The sequence below is a fragment of the Equus caballus genome, chromosome 3 (genome assembly GCF_041296265.1).
Source record: "Equus caballus isolate H_3958 breed thoroughbred chromosome 3, TB-T2T, whole genome shotgun sequence".
NCBI classification, from domain to species: domain Eukaryota; kingdom Metazoa; phylum Chordata; class Mammalia; order Perissodactyla; family Equidae; genus Equus; species Equus caballus.
The window spans coordinates 105,159,190-105,181,764 of NC_091686.1; the positions used below are offsets into that span (position 1 = coordinate 105,159,190).

General features: G+C 42.7%; 1 protein-coding gene across 2 annotated transcripts in view; it reads left to right on the forward strand.

Annotated features, from left to right (window-relative positions):
* The window catches only part of SEL1L3 (SEL1L family member 3), a 138,871-nt gene extending 116,943 nt beyond the window's left edge, over positions 1-21,928 (forward strand). For both annotated transcript variants that reach the window (XM_070262529.1, XM_023638274.2), the window contains 7 exons: positions 6,043-6,133; positions 6,266-6,350; positions 7,503-7,612; positions 12,290-12,417; positions 13,039-13,141; positions 13,222-13,294; positions 20,762-21,928. In XM_070262529.1, the coding sequence (XP_070118630.1) occupies positions 6,043-6,133; positions 6,266-6,350; positions 7,503-7,612; positions 12,290-12,417; positions 13,039-13,141; positions 13,222-13,294; positions 20,762-20,901 (730 nt within the window). In that variant the 3' untranslated portion in view covers positions 20,902-21,928. The remainder of the gene's footprint in view (positions 1-6,042; positions 6,134-6,265; positions 6,351-7,502; positions 7,613-12,289; positions 12,418-13,038; positions 13,142-13,221; positions 13,295-20,761) is intronic.
* Positions 21,929-22,575: the final 647 nt, after the last annotated feature.

Here is a 22,575-nt window from a genome sequence, read left to right on the forward strand (position 1 = left end):
TGACACCGTTTTTCCCATAGAGTGTCTGTTAATAGCTTCTGCTAATGGCTTAGCTTTCTTGTCTACTTTTGGCTTTAATATCACAAAGCACTTCAGGTAGCACATTTAAAAATTTGCACTGAAGTTCAAGATGAACTAAGATTTTTGTGGAGGCCAGCCTGGAGGCATAGCGGTTAAGTTAGCTGCTCCGCTTTGGTGGCCCAGGGTTCGCCCAGTTCGGATCCCAGGTGTGGACCTAGCACCATTCATCAAGCCATGCTGTGACAGGCGTCCCACATATAAAGTAGAGGAAGATGGGCACGGATGTTAGCTCAGGGCCAGTCTTCCTCACCAAAGAGAGGAGGATTGGCAGCACAGGTTAGCTCAGGGCTAATCTTCCTTAAAAGAAAAAAAAGATTTTTGTCACCTATTGTCCTTCTTCGAATATTCAGTTACAACATGAGATTGTGTTTTTGGTTGTTATCTTTTGGCGGAAGGGAAGGGGAATTAAGTGTGTTCTACACTGTTTGTGAGCTGGGTCCAGTCCAGCCAATTTACTGAGTACACTTAAATGCCGGGTGCCTTGCCATAAGCTGTGGGGGATGCCACCAGTAGGGCTTGAGGAAGTTTGCAGCCTCATCTCCTCCTCATGCTGAACTACCTACAGTTTCTCTCATGGCCCATCTTCTGTCTGACCTCTGGGCCTTTGCACTTACTGTTCCCTCTGCCCAGAAGTCCTGCCTAACTCCTTACTCCCTTTTGTCCTTTCATGGATCAGGACTGCTCTTTACTTGTTGATTGCCCTGTGACTTGTATCCCAGAGCCCAGCACCTCGTGGCACCTGGCAAGTGCTTAAAAAGACAGAATAATCATAACTGAAGGGCCCTGAGCAGTATGTAAAGAGCATTAGGGATGCTGGAGAGGAAAAGAAGCTATCTGGTTTGAGGAACTTCTGCCAGCCTTCATGATGGAGGTAGCCAATGATATGGCCTTAAGGAATAGGTGAGGTTTCCACTAGACATACAAGGAACAGCATTTATGGTGAAGGGAATCACAGGAACAAAAGCAAAGAGACAGGAAAATTGTGCGTGAGTCTAGGAAATTTTAAGCCACCCAGTTTGCCTTGAGGGTAAGATTTGCAAAAGGGAGTGATATATAAAAAGACCACAGAAGTCCTGCTTTACGGAATTTTGAATGGCAGATCACACACTTTTTACTTAATTTGTGAAGCAGTGGGGAGCCATTGATAGTTTTGAGAGAGGGTAGTGACATGACAGAGCTGGGTTTGGAGATACTGAGCCAAACAACTGTGTTTGATGGAGAAGAGAAGGGAGAGTCTGAAAGGGGGAGCTAGTTCAGAACCCAGGTAAAAGGAGCTGAGCATTTGAGCCAGAGATATAGCGTGAGCCAGTTGAGTTATTTTCCCGTTCTTCTATCATATAATAGTTGGTATGTAGAAATAATATGTCCTATATATATATAGGTTCCAAAGCATAACAGTAAAGTGGACGCCTGTAACCCTATTTAAGAAAATGAATTATTGAAGCCGTCTGCATTTCCCTCCCAGATTAGATCACCCCTACTCCCAATGCCCGGAAGTAACCATCATCCTGAACCTTGTTGATCTGCCCCTTGCTTTCTTTATAGTTTTGCTACACGTAATGATGTTTTGGTCAACAACTGACCACACAGATGATGATGGTCCCATAAGATTAGTGCCATGTAGCCTAGGCACGTAGTAGGCTGTACCACCTAGGTTTGTGTAAATACACTCTATGATGTTCGCACAATGACGAAATCGCCTAATGATGCTTTTCTCAGAACGTCTCCCCATCGTTAAGCGACATGTGACTGTATATGGATATATTCATATACATAAGACTTAGTTTGGCTTGTTTCTGAGCTGCATATTATTAGAATCATATTATATATAGTTCTTCAACAGCTTTTTCCTTTCACCTGACATTATGTTTCTGAGATTCATAGCTTTTGGTACATGTACATGTAGATCATTCATTTTCGCTGCTGTCTTATAACACAATTTACTTACCAGTTCTCATGTTAACACATATTGGGGTTGTTTCCCATTTTTTTTTGTTTGTTTGTTTTTAAGAACAAGGTGGCCGTAAACATTTTTATGTATCTCCTGGCATATATAGGAAGAGTTTCTAAAATATAAACCTAGGAGTGGAGTCACAGGGCAGGCACATGTTCGACTTTACAAGATGATGCCAACTACTTTCCAAAATGATTTTACCAGTTTACTCCCCTGCCAACCGTGTATAAATTTTTGTTTCTCCATATCCTTGCCAGTCTTGATGCTGATGCTAAGTATAGTTAAAGATAAGTCTCAATCTAGATTTGAAGCCTTTTCCTATCAATGGGAAGAAACATCTGGTATCCATTCCAATGGGAAGATCTTTGTCAAAATATATCTGAGGCAAAGGGCTTCTATCTCTTCCTTCTTGCGGAGCCTCCAAACACACCCCAGGGGTTAAATGGGAAATATATGAATGTTGGCCTCCTCACACCCCAACGTGGCTTTTTTTGGTGACATCTATTTTGCAGTAATAGGACTGAATTGTCCATCCATGTCCCAAGTCCATCCCCTTTTTTCATTTTCTGTGAGTGAATTTATTCTGGGCATTATTCTCAAATTACGTGTGTCAGTTTGATGAGCTTGTACTTTTCTGTGTTGTTCCAAGATTTATATGGGACAGTTTAAATGAAGAGTGTGAGTGAGAGAACGGCCTTTTGCTGTGTAGGCCCAATACGGAAGATAATGTTGCCATGCCTGAGGCTGTCCTCGGACACCAGGAGAAGTCAGCTAAGGAGAGGCCGGCTGTCATGTTTCATTTCTCTCTGCCTTACCCCTACGCGTGTTTTACCTGTGAGCTATGTGTCTTATTGTCTTTTGTCTTAAATATACCCCAAACACTTACCCCAGGAGGTTAGCCAGATTGTGATGGGCTTGAGGCAAGACAAGGAGGCATGCAAAGTTCCAGTTGAAAGAAATTCACCTTTTTGCAATAGAACGGGGGTCCTGAATTCCACTGAGACCCCAGGATTTTTTTATCTTTCCAGTTTGAACTGTTTCAGGCATTGGCAGAAAAGAGCACAGAGAAAATAATATCATTGTTTGAGAAACTGCTCAGAGGTGCCCAAATTCACACTTCACAGCAGGCAGTCGAAGCATTGGTTATTAAGATGTATCGTTATGAAAGTTCTATAAGTGTATGTGCTGAGTCTGAAGTGGGAGGGTGGCAAACGTGCTCCTAGACTCCTTCTTTACTCTAAAGCCCCTCCTCTCCTCATCCATCCCCATCCCCATCAGGACTGCCTGGGGAACAATTTCACTTTAGTGCTTTGGAAATCAAGCTGGAAGCTCTGGCTGGCTTCCTAAACCTTGAGGAAATTCATGCAAGGACACTACAGTTTTGTGGCTTGTCTTTGGGCTTCCTACACGTAGCAAATGCTGAGTAAATGTTTGTTCCATGAATGTAAGGGTAGAAATATCTGTAATTAATACTTGCAGACAGTTTCTGTTGAAACACAATTAAGTGAGAGCAAAGTGCCAGCAGGCTAAATGTGGATAGGGTTTCTGCAGAGGTGTGGCATCTCAGAAGTCTTAATAAGCTGAGAAAGCCTGATCTTCCGTGTTCTAATCCTCACCTATGGTTCACTCTTTGATGCATGAAAATGGCTGGTGGTGGTACTGGCATGTACCAGCATCTGATGATCGCTTCTGCAAGCGGGAAAAGAGAGGCGAATTTCTGTTCCTTATTTCTATTGACATTAATGCTTTTAGACATCTCTTTTTGATGGATTCCAGTGCTTCCTCAAAGGAAATGCTCGAGAATTCTATGAAATTTCCTCCCGACTTATACAATAATTAGAAGTGGAAGTCTTCCTTTAAAACTTGTTCCTCTCTTCCCTCCCCCACCACCAAAGTAACTTTAGAGACAAGATATTAGTCTTATAAAATTTATCATAGTGACTCTGTTCGTACAGAGAGTGTCAGCCTCGTGGGTCCCCCCAGAGTCTAGCAGTCTACCCGAATACTGTCTAAGAAAAACTCATTTTATTACATTTTAATAACGTCAAGCCACATTTGATCCAGTTACAGCAGCCGAGGGAGCCAGCCCAGTATTTGACCTTGGGCTGGCAAGTCCACACCATCTGCTTCCTTCATCCACCCCTGTGGGAAACTGAGGCACTGGTGTGAGCCTGAGTGTCCCGAAGACACTCGAGATTATAGACCTTTGGAACAGGACCTGATTGCAAAACGATGGGGACTTTCTGCTGAGCCTCCCTCGCAGGCCCTCCATCTAGGGTCTGCTCTGAGCATTCTGTCACCAAACATGATTTTTGCAGGTTACGTAAGAAAATGCCTCAGTGTCTTTTGTATTGTTCTTGCAGCTGCAGTTGTGGACTTGTTATCTGGCTTGCCTAGGCAGGGGACACTGCTTAGCCAGCCTCGTCTCTTTAGCATGAGTCATGGCTAATTTGTCGGCTGCCTTGGGCATCTCAGAGACTGAGAATCAGCACGCTCAGCAGCCACGTGGCCAGTAGCCTGCAGTGTATCTGATTGAAAGTCTGGCTGTCCTAATGTGACCCTAGCCACCTTTCTGTGTCCCCAGAAGATGGTCTGCCAGAAGCTGCTTTAGCAGTGTAGAAAAGATGATTTCAGAATCTGCCTACCTTATTTTCTCAACCCACCCCTCCCCACCCTTCCATAAACCAGTTCCTAGGTGGAACTAAAATTAAGAAAGTTAGTAATGTCAACTACTTAGAATGAAAAATAAGCTTTAGAAACAACTATTTATGGTTAAAATAAATTTCTACTCACAAACTGGGTAAAACGAAGAAAATGGGGGAAATCAGATAAGTAAAAAGAAGGAAATAAAAATTATTTCCATTCTTACCACCTTGATATAAGTACTGTTTGCATTTTGGTAGATAATTTTTGGGTTTTACTTTTTCTCTGCATTTATGTATCTGTGTGTGTGTGAACATGGTATGTATTCAGTTTTATGTCTGTTTTACCAAAATGGATTTACACTGTTTTTTATCCTGCCTTTTTTTTTTTTTTTTTTTTTACTGAATGGAAAATTTTGCATGAACGTTTTTCTGTTTTTGAATTTTCTTCCACAACAACATTTTTAACAGCCACCTTTGAAAGTGGCTGCACTGCGAGTTAATTTAACTAGTCACTGATTTTCAGATATTTAAGTTGTTTCTGGGGTTTTTTGTTCACATAAACAGCTCTGCTGTGAACTCTGTTGCCACAGAATCTTTGCCCATGTCTCTGATTGTTTCTTTAGAATAAACTCTGAGCAGGGGGAACTGTTGGGCCAAGTGGTCTGTGCATTCTTAAGACTCCTCACATTTAACCATTGTCTAATTGGCCCTCCCACTAGCAGCAGTTGTCGGAATATGTCCATTTCCCCAAGCCCTTGTTGTTACTCTATCATGAACTGGGTGCCAATCTTTCAGCAGATGAAAAGTGGTCTCCCATTGTTTTTTAATTACTCAATTACTGGTGGTGTCGAACATTTATTTTTTCATGTGTGTTTTTGGCCATTGGAATCAAAGCTCTCCTTTGCCAAACTTCTAATGCACCACAACAGTTCAGCTTTAATTAACCTTGTTCAGAATCCTAAGCCGCATAAAGCCTTCCACAAAACAGAGGACTCAGAAACACAGGGCTTTTTCTTAATACCATTTATCTCCTCCAAGCGAGGACCGAAGGATTCAAGGACCAACGGCTAGTAGACAACTCCCCAGCCAACACTCAACATACCTTCTGCCAGTAGAGGTAGCTGTTGTACCAACCAGCTCCCCAACCTTATCTGTGAGTTCAGCTTTGAAGATAGGAAATAAATTAGTACAGGCAGTATTTTTAACAACCGTGTTTATTTAAAAAAAGAAAAAAAGAACTCATGATTTTATGGTTTTAAAAAAACTGCTTATTTGGTGCCCTCTTACATTTAAATATAAAGCTCTCTGTGAGTATTAGTGAGAGCCACTATATGAAATTTATTATTAATCATCTATTTTTAGGCACGAAGCTTTGCTGTATTATGTTTTAGCAGCAGAAACTGGAATTGAAGTGTCACAGACAAATTTAGCACACATCTGTGAGGAGCGCCCAGTAAGTACATGTATTCTTCTTGGAGTAGAAGCATTAAGGTTAAGGATAATGAAGTGGGTTTTATGGAGGCAAAATGAGTCACTTGGCCGAAATATTACTGAATTCACTTTTTCTCCCCCTTCGTCCCCTTAGGACCTGGCCAAGGCATACCTGGGTGTTAATTGCGTTTGGAGATACTATAATTTCTCTGTTTTTCAAATCGATGCTCCTTCATTTGGTATGTATGGAAAAACGGGTGCTGAATTGAAGCTTCGCTGGTGATTTTAATGTTTAGCAACAGGGAACATCTAACAGCTTTGTGTGAAGTGTGGTATTTCTAAACAATTAGGAAAGAGAGTGAAAAATCTCTGCTATGAAGATCATGACTGAACTCTGCTCTCAGCCTCACGCAATGCAGTCCATTGTCCACCCAATGCTTGAACCCACCAATTCTTCAGAATCAGTGAGAATTCAGAAGAGGAAGCTATTATGGAGAGACTCTCTGGGCCAGTCATTTGCCTTTTTGCCCCCAGGGGTATTTCCTGTCTTCCTCGGCTCTGCTCTGTATGGTGGGGGGCTGACCCTCAGGAGCTACAGTTCCCAGACTGCTTTGCTCTAGTGCCTCTGATTAGTGCCAGCCAATGGGAGGCTCTGGAGGGAGGTTGCAGGATGGGAGAAGGCAAGAAGTCCAAGTATTTCTCCCCTCCTCTCTCTGCTTTGGTCTATGTCTATGGCAATGGCTGCCTGTCCACGGCTCCAGCTCCTGCCTGGTCATCCACCCTCTTGGTCTCGGCTGGCTCCCAGCCCGGGGATGATGATAGCGTCCCTGGGCCGCTGATGGCTGATCAGATTACTGATTTCTGGGCTGTCTGTTGTTCCCATTTGCCTTTTCAGCTCTTCCAATACCCTGGTAACCAGTTCACAGTGTTAAAATCCCTCTTTTGAACTACCTGACATGGATTCTCTTCTTCTGATTGGACGTTGAGTGATACATACACTCTTAAAACTTTTTCCTCAGAGGAAAAATAAAATATGTGGCTTAAACAGAGTAAAGAAATACCAGAAATACCCGTCAGTCATCAAACCTAAGCAGCACAATTTCAGATGTGAAATAACCTTGGCCGATTGGGTTGTGCGGTTGCAGACTCTGATTCTCACAAACAGACCCATTTAGGAGAGCTGCCCAGCAAAGCAAAAAATCTGTGTAGAAGGTTTAGCACAAGAGCCATTTTTTTATTTTTTGGTTCCTGACCCACCAAGGAAACCTAAATATGTTTGGTATTCAGATTCTGGTAGGAAAGTTCTCAACCATGCAAATGGGCCAATTGTTTAAAATGTCGGTCTGAAATAAAACCACTTGACAAATGGACCTGTGCTTTTTGTCCTGCAGCATATTTGAAAATGGGAGACCTTTACTACTATGGCCACCAAAACCAGTCACAAGACCTTGAGTTGTCCGTGCAGATGTATGCCCAAGCAGCACTGGACGGAGACTCACAGGTAAACAATGACAGAAACGAGCTCCGGGGGATCCCCGTTGGTGAGGTCGAAAGGCCTAGAGTCTTCATAAGCCCTCCTGTCTGTATATTTCCACAGCTTACAAAGTCATTTCTCATTCATTTTCACAAGCCCCTCACAACAACTCTACGAGGACGCTAACCATAATGCGAATCTTTATTGAACACCTACCATGTTTTCCACAGCAGTCTTGTGGGGGTGGGGCTTAGCACACCCATTTCATAGTGGAGAATACCAAGACTATGACAGGGTGATAAATTGCTCAAGCCCAAACAATCCCGTAGTAGATGAAGTAGCCAGACCATAAACCCAGGTTTTCTGGCTCCAAGCCCAGGGGTCTTTCTACCAGATTCTCTCAAACTAACTCACCATGTAGAAACTCAAGAAATTGAAAGTGTGGTCAAAATGGGAAGTAGTTTGCTTCTATAGTTGGGCTAATACTTCAGTGACAGGATTTTGCTCTCAGTGACCTTTTTTGGGAAACTCCTCATTTTGGAATATTTTTAGATTTATAGAAAAGTTGCAGGAAGAGTATGTTCATATCTTGCATACCCACAATACCATTATCAAACTAAGAAATCAGCATTGGTTCAGTGCCATTCACTACACTTCAGACTTTATTTGTATTTCACTAGTTTTCGCTCTAATGTCCTTTTTCTGTTCCAGAGTCCCACTCAGGATCTCACATTGCATTTAGTTGTCATATTTCTTTTATCTTCTTCAATCTGGGCCAGTTTCTGTCTTTCCTTGTCTTTCCTGACCTTGTTACATTTGAAGAATCCTGGTCAGGTATTTTGCAGAATGTCTCTCGATTTGGGTCCGTCTTCTGTTTTCTCATGAATAGATTAAGATTACACATTTTGGGCAAGGACAGCACAGAAATGATGTGTCCTTCTCAATGTATCCTACGAGGTGTACATGATCTCAATATGTCTTGTTACTGATGAGGTTGATCTCAGTCACCTGGTTAACATGGTTTCTGCTCAGTTTCTCCCCTGTAAAGTTATTTTTCTCTTTCTAAATTTATAGGTATCTTGGAGAGTTAGATGTCAACCATGCAAATATCCGATTTCTCCTCAAACTTCTGCCCACTGATTTTAGTATCCTTCGGTAGATCTTGCCCCCTGCAGTCATTCTGTGGTGTGCTAATATGATTCTTTATTTCCCTCATTCCTCCTGGATTTGCCAATGGGAATTCTCCTGTGAGGATCTCAGGGTCATTTTCAGGCTGGAAGTTGGAATGGTTGCATAACCCTCTTATGCAACACGTTCTGGTGGTATGCTTTGGGCACATGTTGGATGAGCAAAAGTTGGAAACTCGCCAGTATTAGTTTTTTTCCAAACGAGGTACTATGTCAGGATGATTCTTTACCTGGGTTAAAGTCCCACATCTCTGTCACTTCATAGCTGTTTGTACATGGCAAGTCACTAAATCACTGGGTCTTCATTTTCCCATTTGTGAACTGGGGATAATACCTCACAGTTTATGAGGATTAAATGAGACGTTTGATGTACAATGTTGAGCCCAGCACTGAGAACACACAATGGACACAGTCCGTTCTATTATTAGTTCTGGAATGAAATAGGAGTTGGTGCTAAAACGATTTGATCAAGAGCCAAACTAAACTTTCTCACGTGGTATCTGTGACTCAAAATTAGGTCTGGATCATTTTTTTCAATTCCGATTTTTACTTTTTGGAAAGAAAATGTTGCAAAACATTAAAGGATCATTTTAAAAGAAAAGAAAAATCAAAGAATGCACCCACAGTTCCGTGACGGGCTTTACTCCTTCATGTCTTCATGTTCCCTTCCAGTCCCTGCCCACAGGCAAGCGTATCTCTGTGATGTTACCAAGAGTGTACACACCACTTTCAAAATCCATCTCTTCTCACATACAGTAGGAATGTGGGCATTTTATTCCATAGTCTTTCTAGTTTCTTACCCTTAACCACTGCCTTATATTCCGTTGAGCTGGTAACTCCAATTTATTAAGGTTTATCTTATTGGTGGACATTTATTCTTACATTCGCTAATTTATTCACTGATTTGGCATATGTTTATCCAATCCTGCCATGTCTTAAACATTGCTTAGTGGTGGAGACTTAAGATAAAAAGATAGACAATATTCTTGGCTTCATGGGATTTAGAATCTATTAAGGAAGACGTGGAGGTCATTTCCTACTGTGTTGCAATTATAGCTAGTGCTACAGTGAACGTTTTCATATTTCCATCTTTTAACTCCATTGGAATGATTTCTTTTATTGTCTGTGAGATAGTATTACTGAGTCAAACAGTCTAAATTGTTTTACAGCTGCATAATAACAGTATATTGTCGATTTGCTTTCTGAAAGTGTTTTCCAGTTAATACATCCCCAAGCAGTGGTTAAGTGTGGGAGGATAACTGACATGTGCTCAGCACTGGGTGTTTTTGTGACTTAATTTTGCTAATTGAATAGTTTTAAGTTGATGCTTCCTTATGGTTTTAAATTGCATTTATTTGAATACTAGTGAAGATGGGTACTTTTACCTCAACTTGTCTATGATAATTTACTCTTAATATTTTCTTTTATGTGATTCTTTATTCTTATTCTTTACCTGTTTAACCTATTGGAGTCTTGATACTGATTTTTTTTTTCAGTTTAAATCATAGTTAGTTCTTTTTACGTTTGCCCAATAGATAATGAACCTTAAGCTATTACATTGCACACAAATATTCCCTTAGTCTGTTTTCCTATCTATTTTAACTTGTTATGTTTTCATTGTTCAGAGACTTTAAATTTTTATAAAGCAATGTTTTTCTTTTCTTCTAATACTTCAAGTTTTAAGGGTACCTTCCTTTCAAATATTCCATTCTCTGCTTGCGTGTGTGCATCTTAAAGATACTTAATGATGAGGATCAAGCCTGGCTCTGCCCCAGGAAGAAGCCCAAGGCGTCCTGCCCTACATACCGATCTGTGTCATCCTCTGGGAAGCATAGGACGTCCTGACTTAATCCGATCTGATTCTTATCTAAAGTTATAGGACCACCCAATAACCGGACCCCACCGGCACTGATACCATTTTAATGACTTTTTTTCATGATCTTTCCTTTGTCTAGTAAAGAAATAACTCACATATCTATGCCTTATAAATTTAGAGCTAACCCTCAACACATTGCAGCTCTTACTGCCCATGGGCCCTGTCCCCATGCCTGCAGCTCCTCCTGCCCATGGGCCCTGTCCCCATGCCTGCAGCTCCTACTGCCCATGGGCCCTGTCCCCATGCCTGCAGCTATTACTGCCCATGGGTCCTGTCCCCATGCTATTCCAGGCTATTCTCTGAATAAAAGAGTACTACTGCCAGACCTCGAGAGTCCAAGAAATCTTTCTTTCGACTCCTCAACTCACTGAGCCCACATCACTTAATACTTTCATCTATTTAGAGGTTATTTGGCAGCATGACCGAGGTTGAGATTTGAGACGCCAACCCTCTTTGTTTGCAATTGAATTCCAGCTCTGCCTCTTTACAGCTTTGCGACCTTGGGCAAATTCTTTAACCTCTCTGTGCCTCAGTTGTCTCATCTATAAAATGGGGAGAATAATAGTACCCATCTCAATTTGTTGTTATGAGGTTAAGTGAGTGTATATCAAACAGAACAATGCCTCACATATAGCAAGCACCCGGAAAATGTTAGCTGCTGTTATTTTTATCATGATCATTGCATAGGATGCTTGTGAGAGTCCTGGTATATACAACCTGGGGGATGGTGATTTTCATTTAAATTGTTGTCAGTGGCAACTGAAAGTAAAGGTCAAAGGCAGGATATGTCATTAAAACATGACCATGAATTCTTTGAAGGGCAGCAATCCAGGGAAAGTTGTAAAGCCCTAATGGTAAGTAACCGATCGTTTTTTATTTATTTCTTGGTGTGGCCACATGCTCAGCGCGTGATGGACAGTGCATCTCCTCCAGGTAGTATAACAGTTTCCATCCTTTGTGAAGCACCTCTACCCTCAGGCTCTTCACTGTGTTATTTCATTGGACCTGCGCAGCCCAATAAGGCAGTCCTACTTCTGAGGTCAAGAAGAAGGTGTGTAAGAGAGAGCTAGAGGGAAGCATCCCAGAGTGGAGATCTGTGACAAGAGGAATCATGAGAAGAGGTTTTCCATGTTGGCCTAGGCAACCTGGGGCAACCACCCGCACCCCATTCTGTGCATAAGAGACTCGCTACATGAGAATGTCAGTCACGAGTAGTAGCCCCAGCACAAAAACATTTCGTTGGATTTCTGACATGCTGACGATGACCCAGGGCATAATCTGTAAGTGATGGACACTGCCTTCGACTCAGTATTCTGGTTTTGTTGATGATACAAGGGCACGTTTTCCAGCAAGTTCTGTTTTGAGAGAGTGAACAGAGCAGGAAAGGACAGATCTCCCGGTTGACTGGCTTCTGAGCAGATGGGACACAGCATCCTCTGAAACCCTCCTGGTTCTCCTGCAAATAAATTTCTCAGATGCATTTATTTAGGGAAACAATTCATCAATGAAGATGACAAAACCATCTGGCTCCAGGGACTGAAAAAAAGTCGAGAGGTTGTAAAAGTTTACCTTCTGATGCAGGGTTTGTGTCTGGGCTTCATTATAGGGAGCTAATGAGTTTGGTTTGCGGTTTGTTTTCAGGGATTTTTTAACCTGGCCCTGCTAGTTGAGGAAGGTGCTATAATCCCGCATCATATTTTGGATTTCTTGGAAATTGACCCAACTATCCATTCTAATAACATCTCCATCCTGCAGGAACTATACGAAAGGTGAGTTCAGAGCCTTGTTAGTTTGGTGGGTTCTGGGGGATCCCCAGTGAGTGGGGTTTGCCTCTCGGTTCAGGTTAGCCTTACTCTTATTTTGTAGTGTCAGTTGCTGTAAAAAGGGCTCAGGATTCATTTTGATTAGAGAACACTCAGCTGAACCCAGATTTATTTCCCTTTTCTAGTATGTGAGGCTTAAGCTACAGAATGCTTGATCTGAAATTAAAGCGCTGACCAAGCTTTTCCACAAAAGTGGAAAAAATAACATGTCCAATGGAACCATGCTTTTCTGTAAGATAGGGAGATGTTCCAATGGCTGGACTTTGGACAGACACTTGAACAGAAGTATTGCTCTGCCGGCCCCCATGCTTCAGGCTTCTCCTTGACATCTTGGCTTTTAATTAAGGACAGGATTGACCTTCTTCTAAGATTTCTGCCAGGATCCTAGAATTTTAAGGCAGGTCCAAACCCCTTAGAACTGGCTTTAATTCTTTATCTCTTATCTTTAGCGTGCCCATTTGTCCCAAAGCAGAAGGGGGAGAGTTTGAGGATCTGAAAATGTTGGTCATAAGTAAGGCCACCAAAGTTGGCTGACACGTCAAGATGCGCTGTGCTTTTTATCTGTAGGTGCTGGAACCACAGTACTGAGGAGTCCTTCAGCCCCTGCGCCCTGGCCTGGCTTTACCTTCACCTACGGCTTATCTGGGGCGCCATCCTGCACTCTGCCCTGGTAGGTACTGTCTCCCCCAGCCCTGCCCAGGGGCCCCTGCCCTTTTTCAGTCATCTGATGCATACTTCTGATGTTTGCAGATCTATTTTCTGGGAACCTTCCTGCTGTCCATATTGATCGCCCGGACCGTGCAGTATTTCCAGTCTGTCTCAGGTAAAGATTTATAAAAAGCCAGGGCAATATAAAAAGGTAGGGATTCTTTTATATATATATATATATTATATATAAAAATGGGGGGTTACCCCTAGGGGTGCATCATAATCTTTGGCTGATGGAAGACCCCAATTATTGTTATATTTTTCAAAGTAAGCAAGGCTTTTTTTAAATAAAAAGCTTAAGAAATCAAATTAAAATGTCTTCTCCTATTGAAAATACCTCTGCTATCAAAATTTGACCTCTATGTGCCTTTAAACCTGGCTCTGAGGCCCCCTTCAGGCTGATGTCCTCCCATTTATCCAAGTCAAGGAATCAAAGGTGTGGGAGGATAAACAAGGAATGATGGTGAATAAAAATCCCCAGCCCCATGGATTCAGAGGGCAGGTCTAAGGAGGAGCGTAAAACCAGCATTTCATCTAATGGGGATTCCACTGATCACTATTATTTGCCTGAGCTCATGTTGGGCACTACTTAAGGAGACGGGAGCCCCAGTGGCTTCAATTTGGGCTTAGAGTCCAGGCCTGGCTGCTCATTAGCTGTGTGACTTATGGCGAGTTATTTCACCTTTCTGATCCCCCAATTTCTCGTCCATAAAATGAAGTTATAACAGTAGCTACTTCCCAAGGGTGTTAGGAGGGTTCAGTGAAAAAATTACTCATAAGTCACCAAAAGGACTACTATAGTTAAATGTTAACTACTGTGTTTATCTGGCATATAAAACCCTTTCAACAAATGTTACCTACCGTGTTTATCTCCCCTGTGAGACCATAAACTGAGTCAGAGGAAGGCCTTAGTCCTGTCATTTATAGTATCTCACACTTAGTAGGTGCTTAAATTTGCAAACATCTGTCTGTGGAGAGTTGTAATCTTCCACCATCTTAGATGGCTACAGGAGGACATAGTCATTCATGAAGACCATCAGGGACATTTACAAATGGAGAAATTAGGACTGGACATGGCATTTGAGCATTCGCATAGCCATTATTTATGCAGCAGATAATGAAAAGCGAAAGGAGTACATTTCACCACAGATTCGATGGGAGGAGAAAGTCGCCATTGCTAGAGGCTAATCCGGAACATTTCCCTCTGATTTACCTGAGGAGGTTAGCCAGGAACCGTCAACAGCCCTTCCAGGCTTGATGCCCTGTACTATGCCAGCTTATAAATTGTCCTCATGCAAATTCTGTCCCGTCGCTAAATTTGTTGCCAGGTAGAGCATATTTATTTTGCCTCTCATCAGTGTTTTCCATTTCAAATTATCTTTGTCATTTTTACTCTGTAGAAATATTGTTATGATTATTACAAATGCAATTCCATTAGAGGAACTGAAAATTGTCTTTATGATTTTATGCCAGCTGGTCGCCATGAAAATTCATGGGCTGGCGGAATTGCTTTTATCAGAAGTTGTCTCTTTTTCTTTCCTTCACATCTTCATTATCAGTCCCTCCCCATTCTCGTCTTCCTGTTCCTCCTGCCCTTTGATATATTCCCCTTTCTATGTACCCTGTGCTCTTTCACACTTTTTCTTCATCTCTTTCTCTTTCACTTGCTTCTTCATGTGTTTCCCTCCTTCCCTCTTGACTAGCCTTAGAGAAGTCTGGATGGGATCTTAAAAATAATTTAATTCTATGCCCTTCATTTTGCAGATGAAGGAATTGAGGCCAAAAGGATGAAGTGGCCTGCCCCAAATTCACAAAATAAAGTCCAAGAAAGGATGTAGGGCAGTAGAATTTCAAACTTTGTCAGACTCACAATACTTTAAAATAGTGGTTACCATCTGTCTTCGACCTATCATCCTCTTACATAAGAAATATTTTGTGGCACATCTTTTGGTGCCCTGAAATTAAGGATAATTAACCTGCCTACACATATATTTTTTAAAATAATGCCCTAACAGCAATATAAAGGAGGAAAAAAAAGAAACTAATTATAACAAAATAGTATATATTTCAATGTGTAAATTATAGCCCGGGTGCTTCTTAATTTTAATGTGCATATGAATCACTTAGGGATCTTGTTAAATGCAGATCCTACTTCAGTAGGTCTGGGGCTGGGTTCTGAGATTCGACATTTCTAACAAGGTTTCGGGTGATGCTCGTGCTGCTGTCCCATGGGCCATACCTTGAGTCGTAAGGGCCTAAAAGTGAAAAAACAAAGTCTCCACGTATTTCCAAAATGTGCCCACACTGTGGTGCCTACCAGCCCTGTTAGAACTGGTGTTGAGTTAAAATATGGAGTAAATTTTTTTCATAAAGTCCTCAACATAAGTGCAAATTTGTCACTAACTGTGAAATAAGAAGGTACTTCGTCCGAGATTGGGCCATGGGGCAGGGGCAATAGAGGCACAGTAGAACAGGAGAGAAGCTTCTGTGGGGGATTGCTCAGAGGACAAAGTTTCCACCATCAGGATCCCCTGATGCCCCAGTGCTCCAGGTCCCATGACCCGCCCCATGGGCAGGGGGACAATGTAGTAGATGCTGGTGGTAGCCATGGCGTTGGGAAGCAAGCACAATCATGAACTCAAGTGCTGATTGACAGAGGAAAGAGGAATGAGATGGAGAATTAGGAACCTCCCTTAAGTGGCTTTGTGTGAGGATTGTGCTGTAAGTTAGAGATCTTCGTCATTCTGTGATTTGCATTTTTCCAGTCAATTTTTTTAAAATGAATGATTTATGGTCAAACCTTTAAATTGAGCTCTCCATCCGTTTGCGTTCGGCTCTAATGACCTTCATTTTCCTCCTGAGTTTGTATGCTCTGTGATATACCGTCAACATGTCACAGCATTTGCCACATAACATTGCCCCACCTTCCGGAAGGCCAGCCGTGCAGGACAGTAGCTAACACCACAGACTCAGGAGTCAGCCTGCCAAGATTCTGGCCCTGCCGCTAACTGTGTGACCTTGGGCAAAGCAGAGATCGTATATTGCCTCAGTTTCCCCTTCTGTAAAATAGTGGAAATGGTAGTACACCTACTTCCTGTTGTAGTTGAGAGAACCAAAGAAGATAACGCGGCGTAAAGTGCTTAGAACTCAACAAATGTTAACTGGTAGTGCCCAAGGAGTAGTGTCCTCCAGGCCATTTACCTGTACTTAACACGTGGTGACACCAGGTAGCACCTGCTCTCAGGTAGCTTGGTTTATCTCAGTGATAGATACAATCACCAGAGTCTATCGTGCTTTTCTATGCTGCTAGACTCTGTCAAAAATATGAAACTCTTTTTACAGCATCTAAACGAAGACATTGACTAGTCTATCACAAAAAATATCACACATGTCTTTTGTATCCTTCAAGGGAGCTTGTTTTTGACTCCTAGCTTGCATTCCACAGGCCCCTCAGTCTCTTTTGAGGCTGATGCCACCAAGGGTGATACAAAGGTCCCTGGGTCTTGGGTAGCGCTAGGACCACTCACGTGGTCACCAGTCTGATAGCAGAACACACAGTGCCCTGGGCCCACGCTGTCCCTCCAGGGCCAGTGGCTTTGCCGCTTCTCGGTCGCCTAAGAGTCCTATCCTCTTTGCCAAGGCTGTGCACCATTAGCCTTTTTTCTCCCAAGTCTTCCTTTCTCAGGTGGTTGAAGGTGAGGGCTCTGCTGCTGGTACAACCCACAGCGGGGCTCAGCCACTTTCTCAGGCTCCAAAACGCTCCTTTCCCTGCCTCCTTGCATCTTGAAAGCCTTTCTCCCCTCCCTGTGAGGGACGCCAAGTGTAAGCGCCTTAATGGACTCAGGCTTGTGAAAAAACAAAAAACCCCAAAGCAAAGTATGTCTAGAACCATCTCCATTTCGGCCCTGCCACAAATCTCCCCTGAGACAAGAATGCGTGAAGCCTGGCTGGCTGTCCGAAGGAAGGTGAAGAGAAGACTAGGTGGAGAAAATGTCAATGGCCATTTCAGACAACGTCTTACTAGTGTCGGTGCAGACTTTACGTCTGAATAGAAAACACAGGACAGAGCACGCTGTGCAGAGCTACCAGCTCCTGGGTGTGACTCGGTCGCCTTTTAAACCTGTATCAGCCTATTCAAACATTCGTAATTTAAGCCAACTCATCCTTTCTGCCTAAGTGATTAGCCTAGTGGTCTTTTAAAAAGAGTAAGATGATACGAACAAGATTAATTAAACCTTTTCCTGCTCTTTTCCTGTCCTCTACATTTCTGGTTAATGAGGTTTCTACAAAAATTACAGTAGAATGTCACAAAGTGGTGCTCATGAAAAAAGCAGGAGCCTTAAAGTCAGAGCGATTTAGTGGTGAGATTTTGCTTTTCTCCTAACTCATTACAATTGGTGCCCTCCCAGGATCTCCACTCAGAAGAAGCATTTAAATGACAGGAATCTTGTCCTGCGCCCTGCTAGAGCCAGAGGCCCAAAGGAAGGAGGCTAGATCTTATTCAGAGGATATGATTCCCAGAGCCTCCCCCTCAATCATCCGCTTGCCCCCCATCTTTGCAAACATTCTACTATCTCGAGATTAACCCAGGATATCTCCTCGTGTTCTTCTTTTCTTTATGCTCCCATCTGGTCAACTGGCAAGTAGACATTTTTCCTTCAAGGGTCCACAACAGAGGTCAACAAACTTTTTCTGCAAAGGGCCAGATAATAAACATTTTGGCTTCGAGGGCCATCTCTGTTGCAATGACTCAACTTTCCTTATAGTGTGAAAGCAGCCATTGACAATACATGAAAACGAATGGTGTGGCTGGTTTCCAATAAAACTTTACTCTGGATGTGACAATTTGAATCTCATGTTTTTCACATGTCACAAAATATCACTCTTCTGTTGATTTTTGTTCAACCATTTAAAAATGTAAAAACCATCCTTAGATTTTCAGCCACACAAAAACAGGCAGCAAGCTACATTTGGCCCATGGGCTGCAGTCTGCCAACCCCTGGTCCACACCACTCAGAGCCAGGTCTTGATTATTCTCACTAATGCACAGAAAATGGTCCCCCAAGCAGCAGGTAATCCAAAAATCATTTCTATTATGCTCTGGAACACGCTCTGTAATTTTTTAAGCAGCACGCTTATTTTCCTGTTACCTTGATTCTACTTGGTCCTCAAATTAACACACATCCCAGGTGAGCAGAGAGAAGGGGGCCACTTTAAAATTACCATGGGCTGTGGGGGGCTTGTCCATTGATCGCAGACCCCTAGTGGAAGGGGGAGGGTTCTCACGTGGATAATAACAAACATGCTGTAGAAACATTGAGCATTCTTATTATGCTCTTACAAGAAAATTTAAATCGTGGCAATGCTAATTATGCATTCCTTCTACATTTACACATTGGCACTTTTTTGTTTTAATCAGAAAACTGATTGCTGATTTATCTTGTTACCATGGTGATTTAAACATTTCCCTGAGCTTGAAAAGGAAAAATACATGCCTTAGTACCTCATTAACTTCTTCAGAGATCATCAGAAAGATAAATCCTAGGGCCCAAGGGTGTCTTGAACACCATCTGATCGGAGCCCCTCAATTCACAGAAGAGGAAACCAAGCCCTATGAGATTCAAGCTTTTGGGACTGAAATGTCTGCCGTAATATCTACCCCAAAGTCACCTGTTGGTGGTAGATAAATAAGACTTTCTTAGACCGGGTCTCCTGACTCCAGCAAATGGTCTTTGTGCCCCATCGCTGGACCTCATGCTCCCTGCCATGGGTAGCTCACCTGCCACAGTGATGATTTAACCCAGAAACGCCCCAGCGTTATGCAGCACCTTGGGTACCCCCTCCACCACCACTCTCCTGTTCCTTCTGAACAGTCTCTGGATCCACAAGATCTTCAGTGGGTATTGGAAAGGGTTCCTAGGAGAATTCCTTTACATATCCAGAAAAACCAGAGACTTTGGAGCCCATATTGAATGGCCTAGAAAGGCTCCTTGAAGATGGATCTCTTGAAGAGTTTATCTAAAAATCAGATTGTCAGCGTATGACTTTTAGATATATGCCAGCATCTTCTTAAAGTCAGTGCATTTCAGAATGGACATTTGGGAATCTTTAAAAATGGTCCCATCTACTGGAAAGTGTATAAGAGTCAAGGATAGCTGAGCTCGATTAAGATCACTGGTTAAAGGCAAACTAGCAGTTGTTGGCACAAACTATGGCCACTGGGCTAGCCACATGTCATTCATCCCTGCCAACTGCTACCCTCATTTTACAGATGAAGAAACTACAATCAGAGATGTTAAGTAACTTGCCCAAGATCACACAGCTGATAAATGGCAGAGGCATGAGACTCCTGGACTTCCTGGCTTCAAGGTTTCTGCAGTTTTCACAGGATATTGGGGCCTAACAGAGATCTGTAGGCATCCCAGAAGCAAAGGCACCAACTTTTTTATCGGTCCTGCAAGCCATGCCCCTGAAATTAATAATAAATCTTAACACATTTTCAGGATAAAATGGGTCACTGGAATTAATAGCTAACATTTGTTGAACACTTGTGCGTCCCAGACACTGTTCTAGGCACTTCATATACGTTAACTCATTTAGTCCTTTTAACAACTCAACAAGGTAGAGATGCTTTTATTTTCCCCATTTTTTAGAGGCAGAAGGAGAGTGGGTAACTTGTCCAAGGTCACATAACTGATAAAGGGCGGAGCAGCTGGGTTCCAGAGCCCACGGTCTTGTTAACCGGGACTCCGCCCAGCCTCAGTACACATGCGGCATATGTCAGCCTCAGCACTGTTGATGTTTGCAGGTGGACCATTCTTTGGTGTGGGGGCCATCCCTGCATTATAGGATGCTTAACAGCATCTCTCGCCTCTACCCACTATACGCCAGCAGTACCCTGCCCTTCAGCTGTGACAACCGAAAATGTCTACCAACATTGCCAATTGTTGCCTGGGAATCAAAATCACGTGCATTTGAAAACCACTAACATAAAGCATAAAACTTTATAAGCCTCTCTAATGTTTGTGTTTGTTCAATCTCCTTACTAAAGGTAGATTGATAAATAATTAAACCTAGAAGTTATGTTTTCCAAAACGTATACACATTTATTTAAATAAAGTAATTTAAACCAAATTTGGTACATCATCCAAATGGAATAAGAAAGTGAATAAAACCAACACTCCTTTATGATTGATTGGTATAGTTCATAGCTTGCGTTGCGTCAGCACCATGGGAAAAAAAGAGATATAAGCACAGGAAACAAACCAGAGTGTTGGTTTTTTCTTTTCTTTTTTTAATTAAAATATTTACCTGGAAGCCACAGTATAAATGCAGAGCTTAGAGTCCCAGGGTGTCAAAACCATCAAAGGTCTTTGCACATCTATTCCAATCTGCCGTTTTACAGAAGGGAACACCAAAGTCCGAAGAACCTAGATAATGGGTCCAAAGTTGCCTTATCAAGTTCGTGTCATGGCCACTAGCCTAGAAGCATCTCCCTGGCTTGCTAAGGTCCAGGCGTGGTTGTGTGTCCTGCACGCACTGTTTTGAATAATCAGCACCTGTTGTACATGTGTCTCTGCAGCCACCAGTTCCCGTCCGACACCAGCCCGGGCTTCCCCAGACTCCACCGCTCCCATTGCAAGTCCAGCTGTGACTCCAGCTGCAGATGCCTCCGCTCAGGACCAGCCCACGGTCCCTAATAACCCAGAGCCTCGTGGGTGAACTATGCACTCCAGGTCTCTCCAGATGAGAGACAATCCTTTCAACGGCTGGTATTGGGAAGCTGGGGCCACCGCAACATACTGATAAACACCTTAAATGTCTTGTCAACTGGATGCAAATTTTGCACTTGGTGTCTTTTGTTGTTTTTTTTTAAATTGAATTACAAAGAAGTACCCAGAGCAGACACTGGTTATACCAAAGGTTATCAAACCAATGCAAGGAAGATCCTGGTCATAGGGGTGTTGGGGAGGTTGCCAGGGTTATTGCCGACGTCCATTCCTGGCGATTGTGTGTATGCCCTGTGGCATATCGGCATCCTTATACACTGAGATGTAATTTAAGAATTTTTAGCGCCTTGTTCTTTCCCTTTTATTAAAGAACAGAAAATTGTGACTTCTCTACCAGTTGGGTAATATTTCAGTACAAGTGTTTGCCACAACCCTGCTCCTCAAAGTCCAATCAACAGATTTCAATTTAACTTCCAAAACGCAGCAGTTCTAAGGCACCTTGAAATACACAGGTTGTGGCCACACATGCAGGGAAGGCGATGGCTTTTGTAAATTGGTTTACATTTTTCTCCTTGAATTTTTCTAAGGTCGTAGTGCTTCCAAATCACTTAATGACATTGTTGGATATGGTTTACTTTTCAATTGCAATCCATAAAATAACATTTAGAAAATTCTTAGTATTTAAGCGTAGTCTTCTCCATGAATTACCCCTTAGAATAGCCTGGCAGCAGTGGGTATGCGGGAAACACGCCTTTAGCTCATAGTCTCATCCCAGCCTTCTGCCCCTTCTGCCTGCCTGAGTCCATGAAGGGTGTGCGTGTGTGTGTGTGAGCGCGTGAGCGTGTATGTGTGAAGAAAGGGGGAGAGAAAGGCACAGAGAGAGGGAGAGGAAGGGCAGACCGACTGTACACTGTATGCTGCTAAGGTAGTAGATAAATCAGTAATGCAATATTGGTCCAAACTACTCTTTGCACTACTTTATTTACAGTAGTAAATAAAAATTATTTTTATACCATTGACTCCTGGGAAGTAGCTTTTTTTTCTTTTTCATAGTTACTGTTGTCATCATCCAAAGTCCTAAAGTCCATGCATTCTCCTCAAGGAGGAAAAAAAAAGTCCTCTTTACCAGAGGCGTTATTTCTGGTAACCTGTTAACATTTGCAGATACAGAGGTGCCAGGAGGCTCTTCTCCGGGAATCCCGAGCCCCAGGTCTGGCCCCCATGATGTCAGAAATTGTTTCAGAGCTTCTGGCAGCTCTGAGGCTGGATTTATATCACTTCTGGGTTAAGTATGCAGTCCACCTCTTTCTCCCGTCTATGCGGTGTATACTGCTCTTGTTTCAGCAGAGCCTGTCCTTCCTGCTTGCGAAAGAGCCAGACTTTGGAGTCTGACAGTCCTGGCTTCAAATTCTGGTTCTGTAACTTACTAGCTCAGGAACCCTGGGTGAGTGATTAACCCTTTCTGAGTCTTGGATCTCCTTTATGATCAAACAGGGGCAATAAAATCCAGTTCTTGGCCTTTTCATGAGGCTTAAATGGGATAAGGTATCTAAAACTCCCAGGGCAGTGCCCTGAACATGGTTAGTTGTTACTTATATTAGAAAGAGAAGTCTGAGAGGCCAGACAGAGGGCTCTTTACTGTGCCCAGCTCCTCTCTTCATGGCAA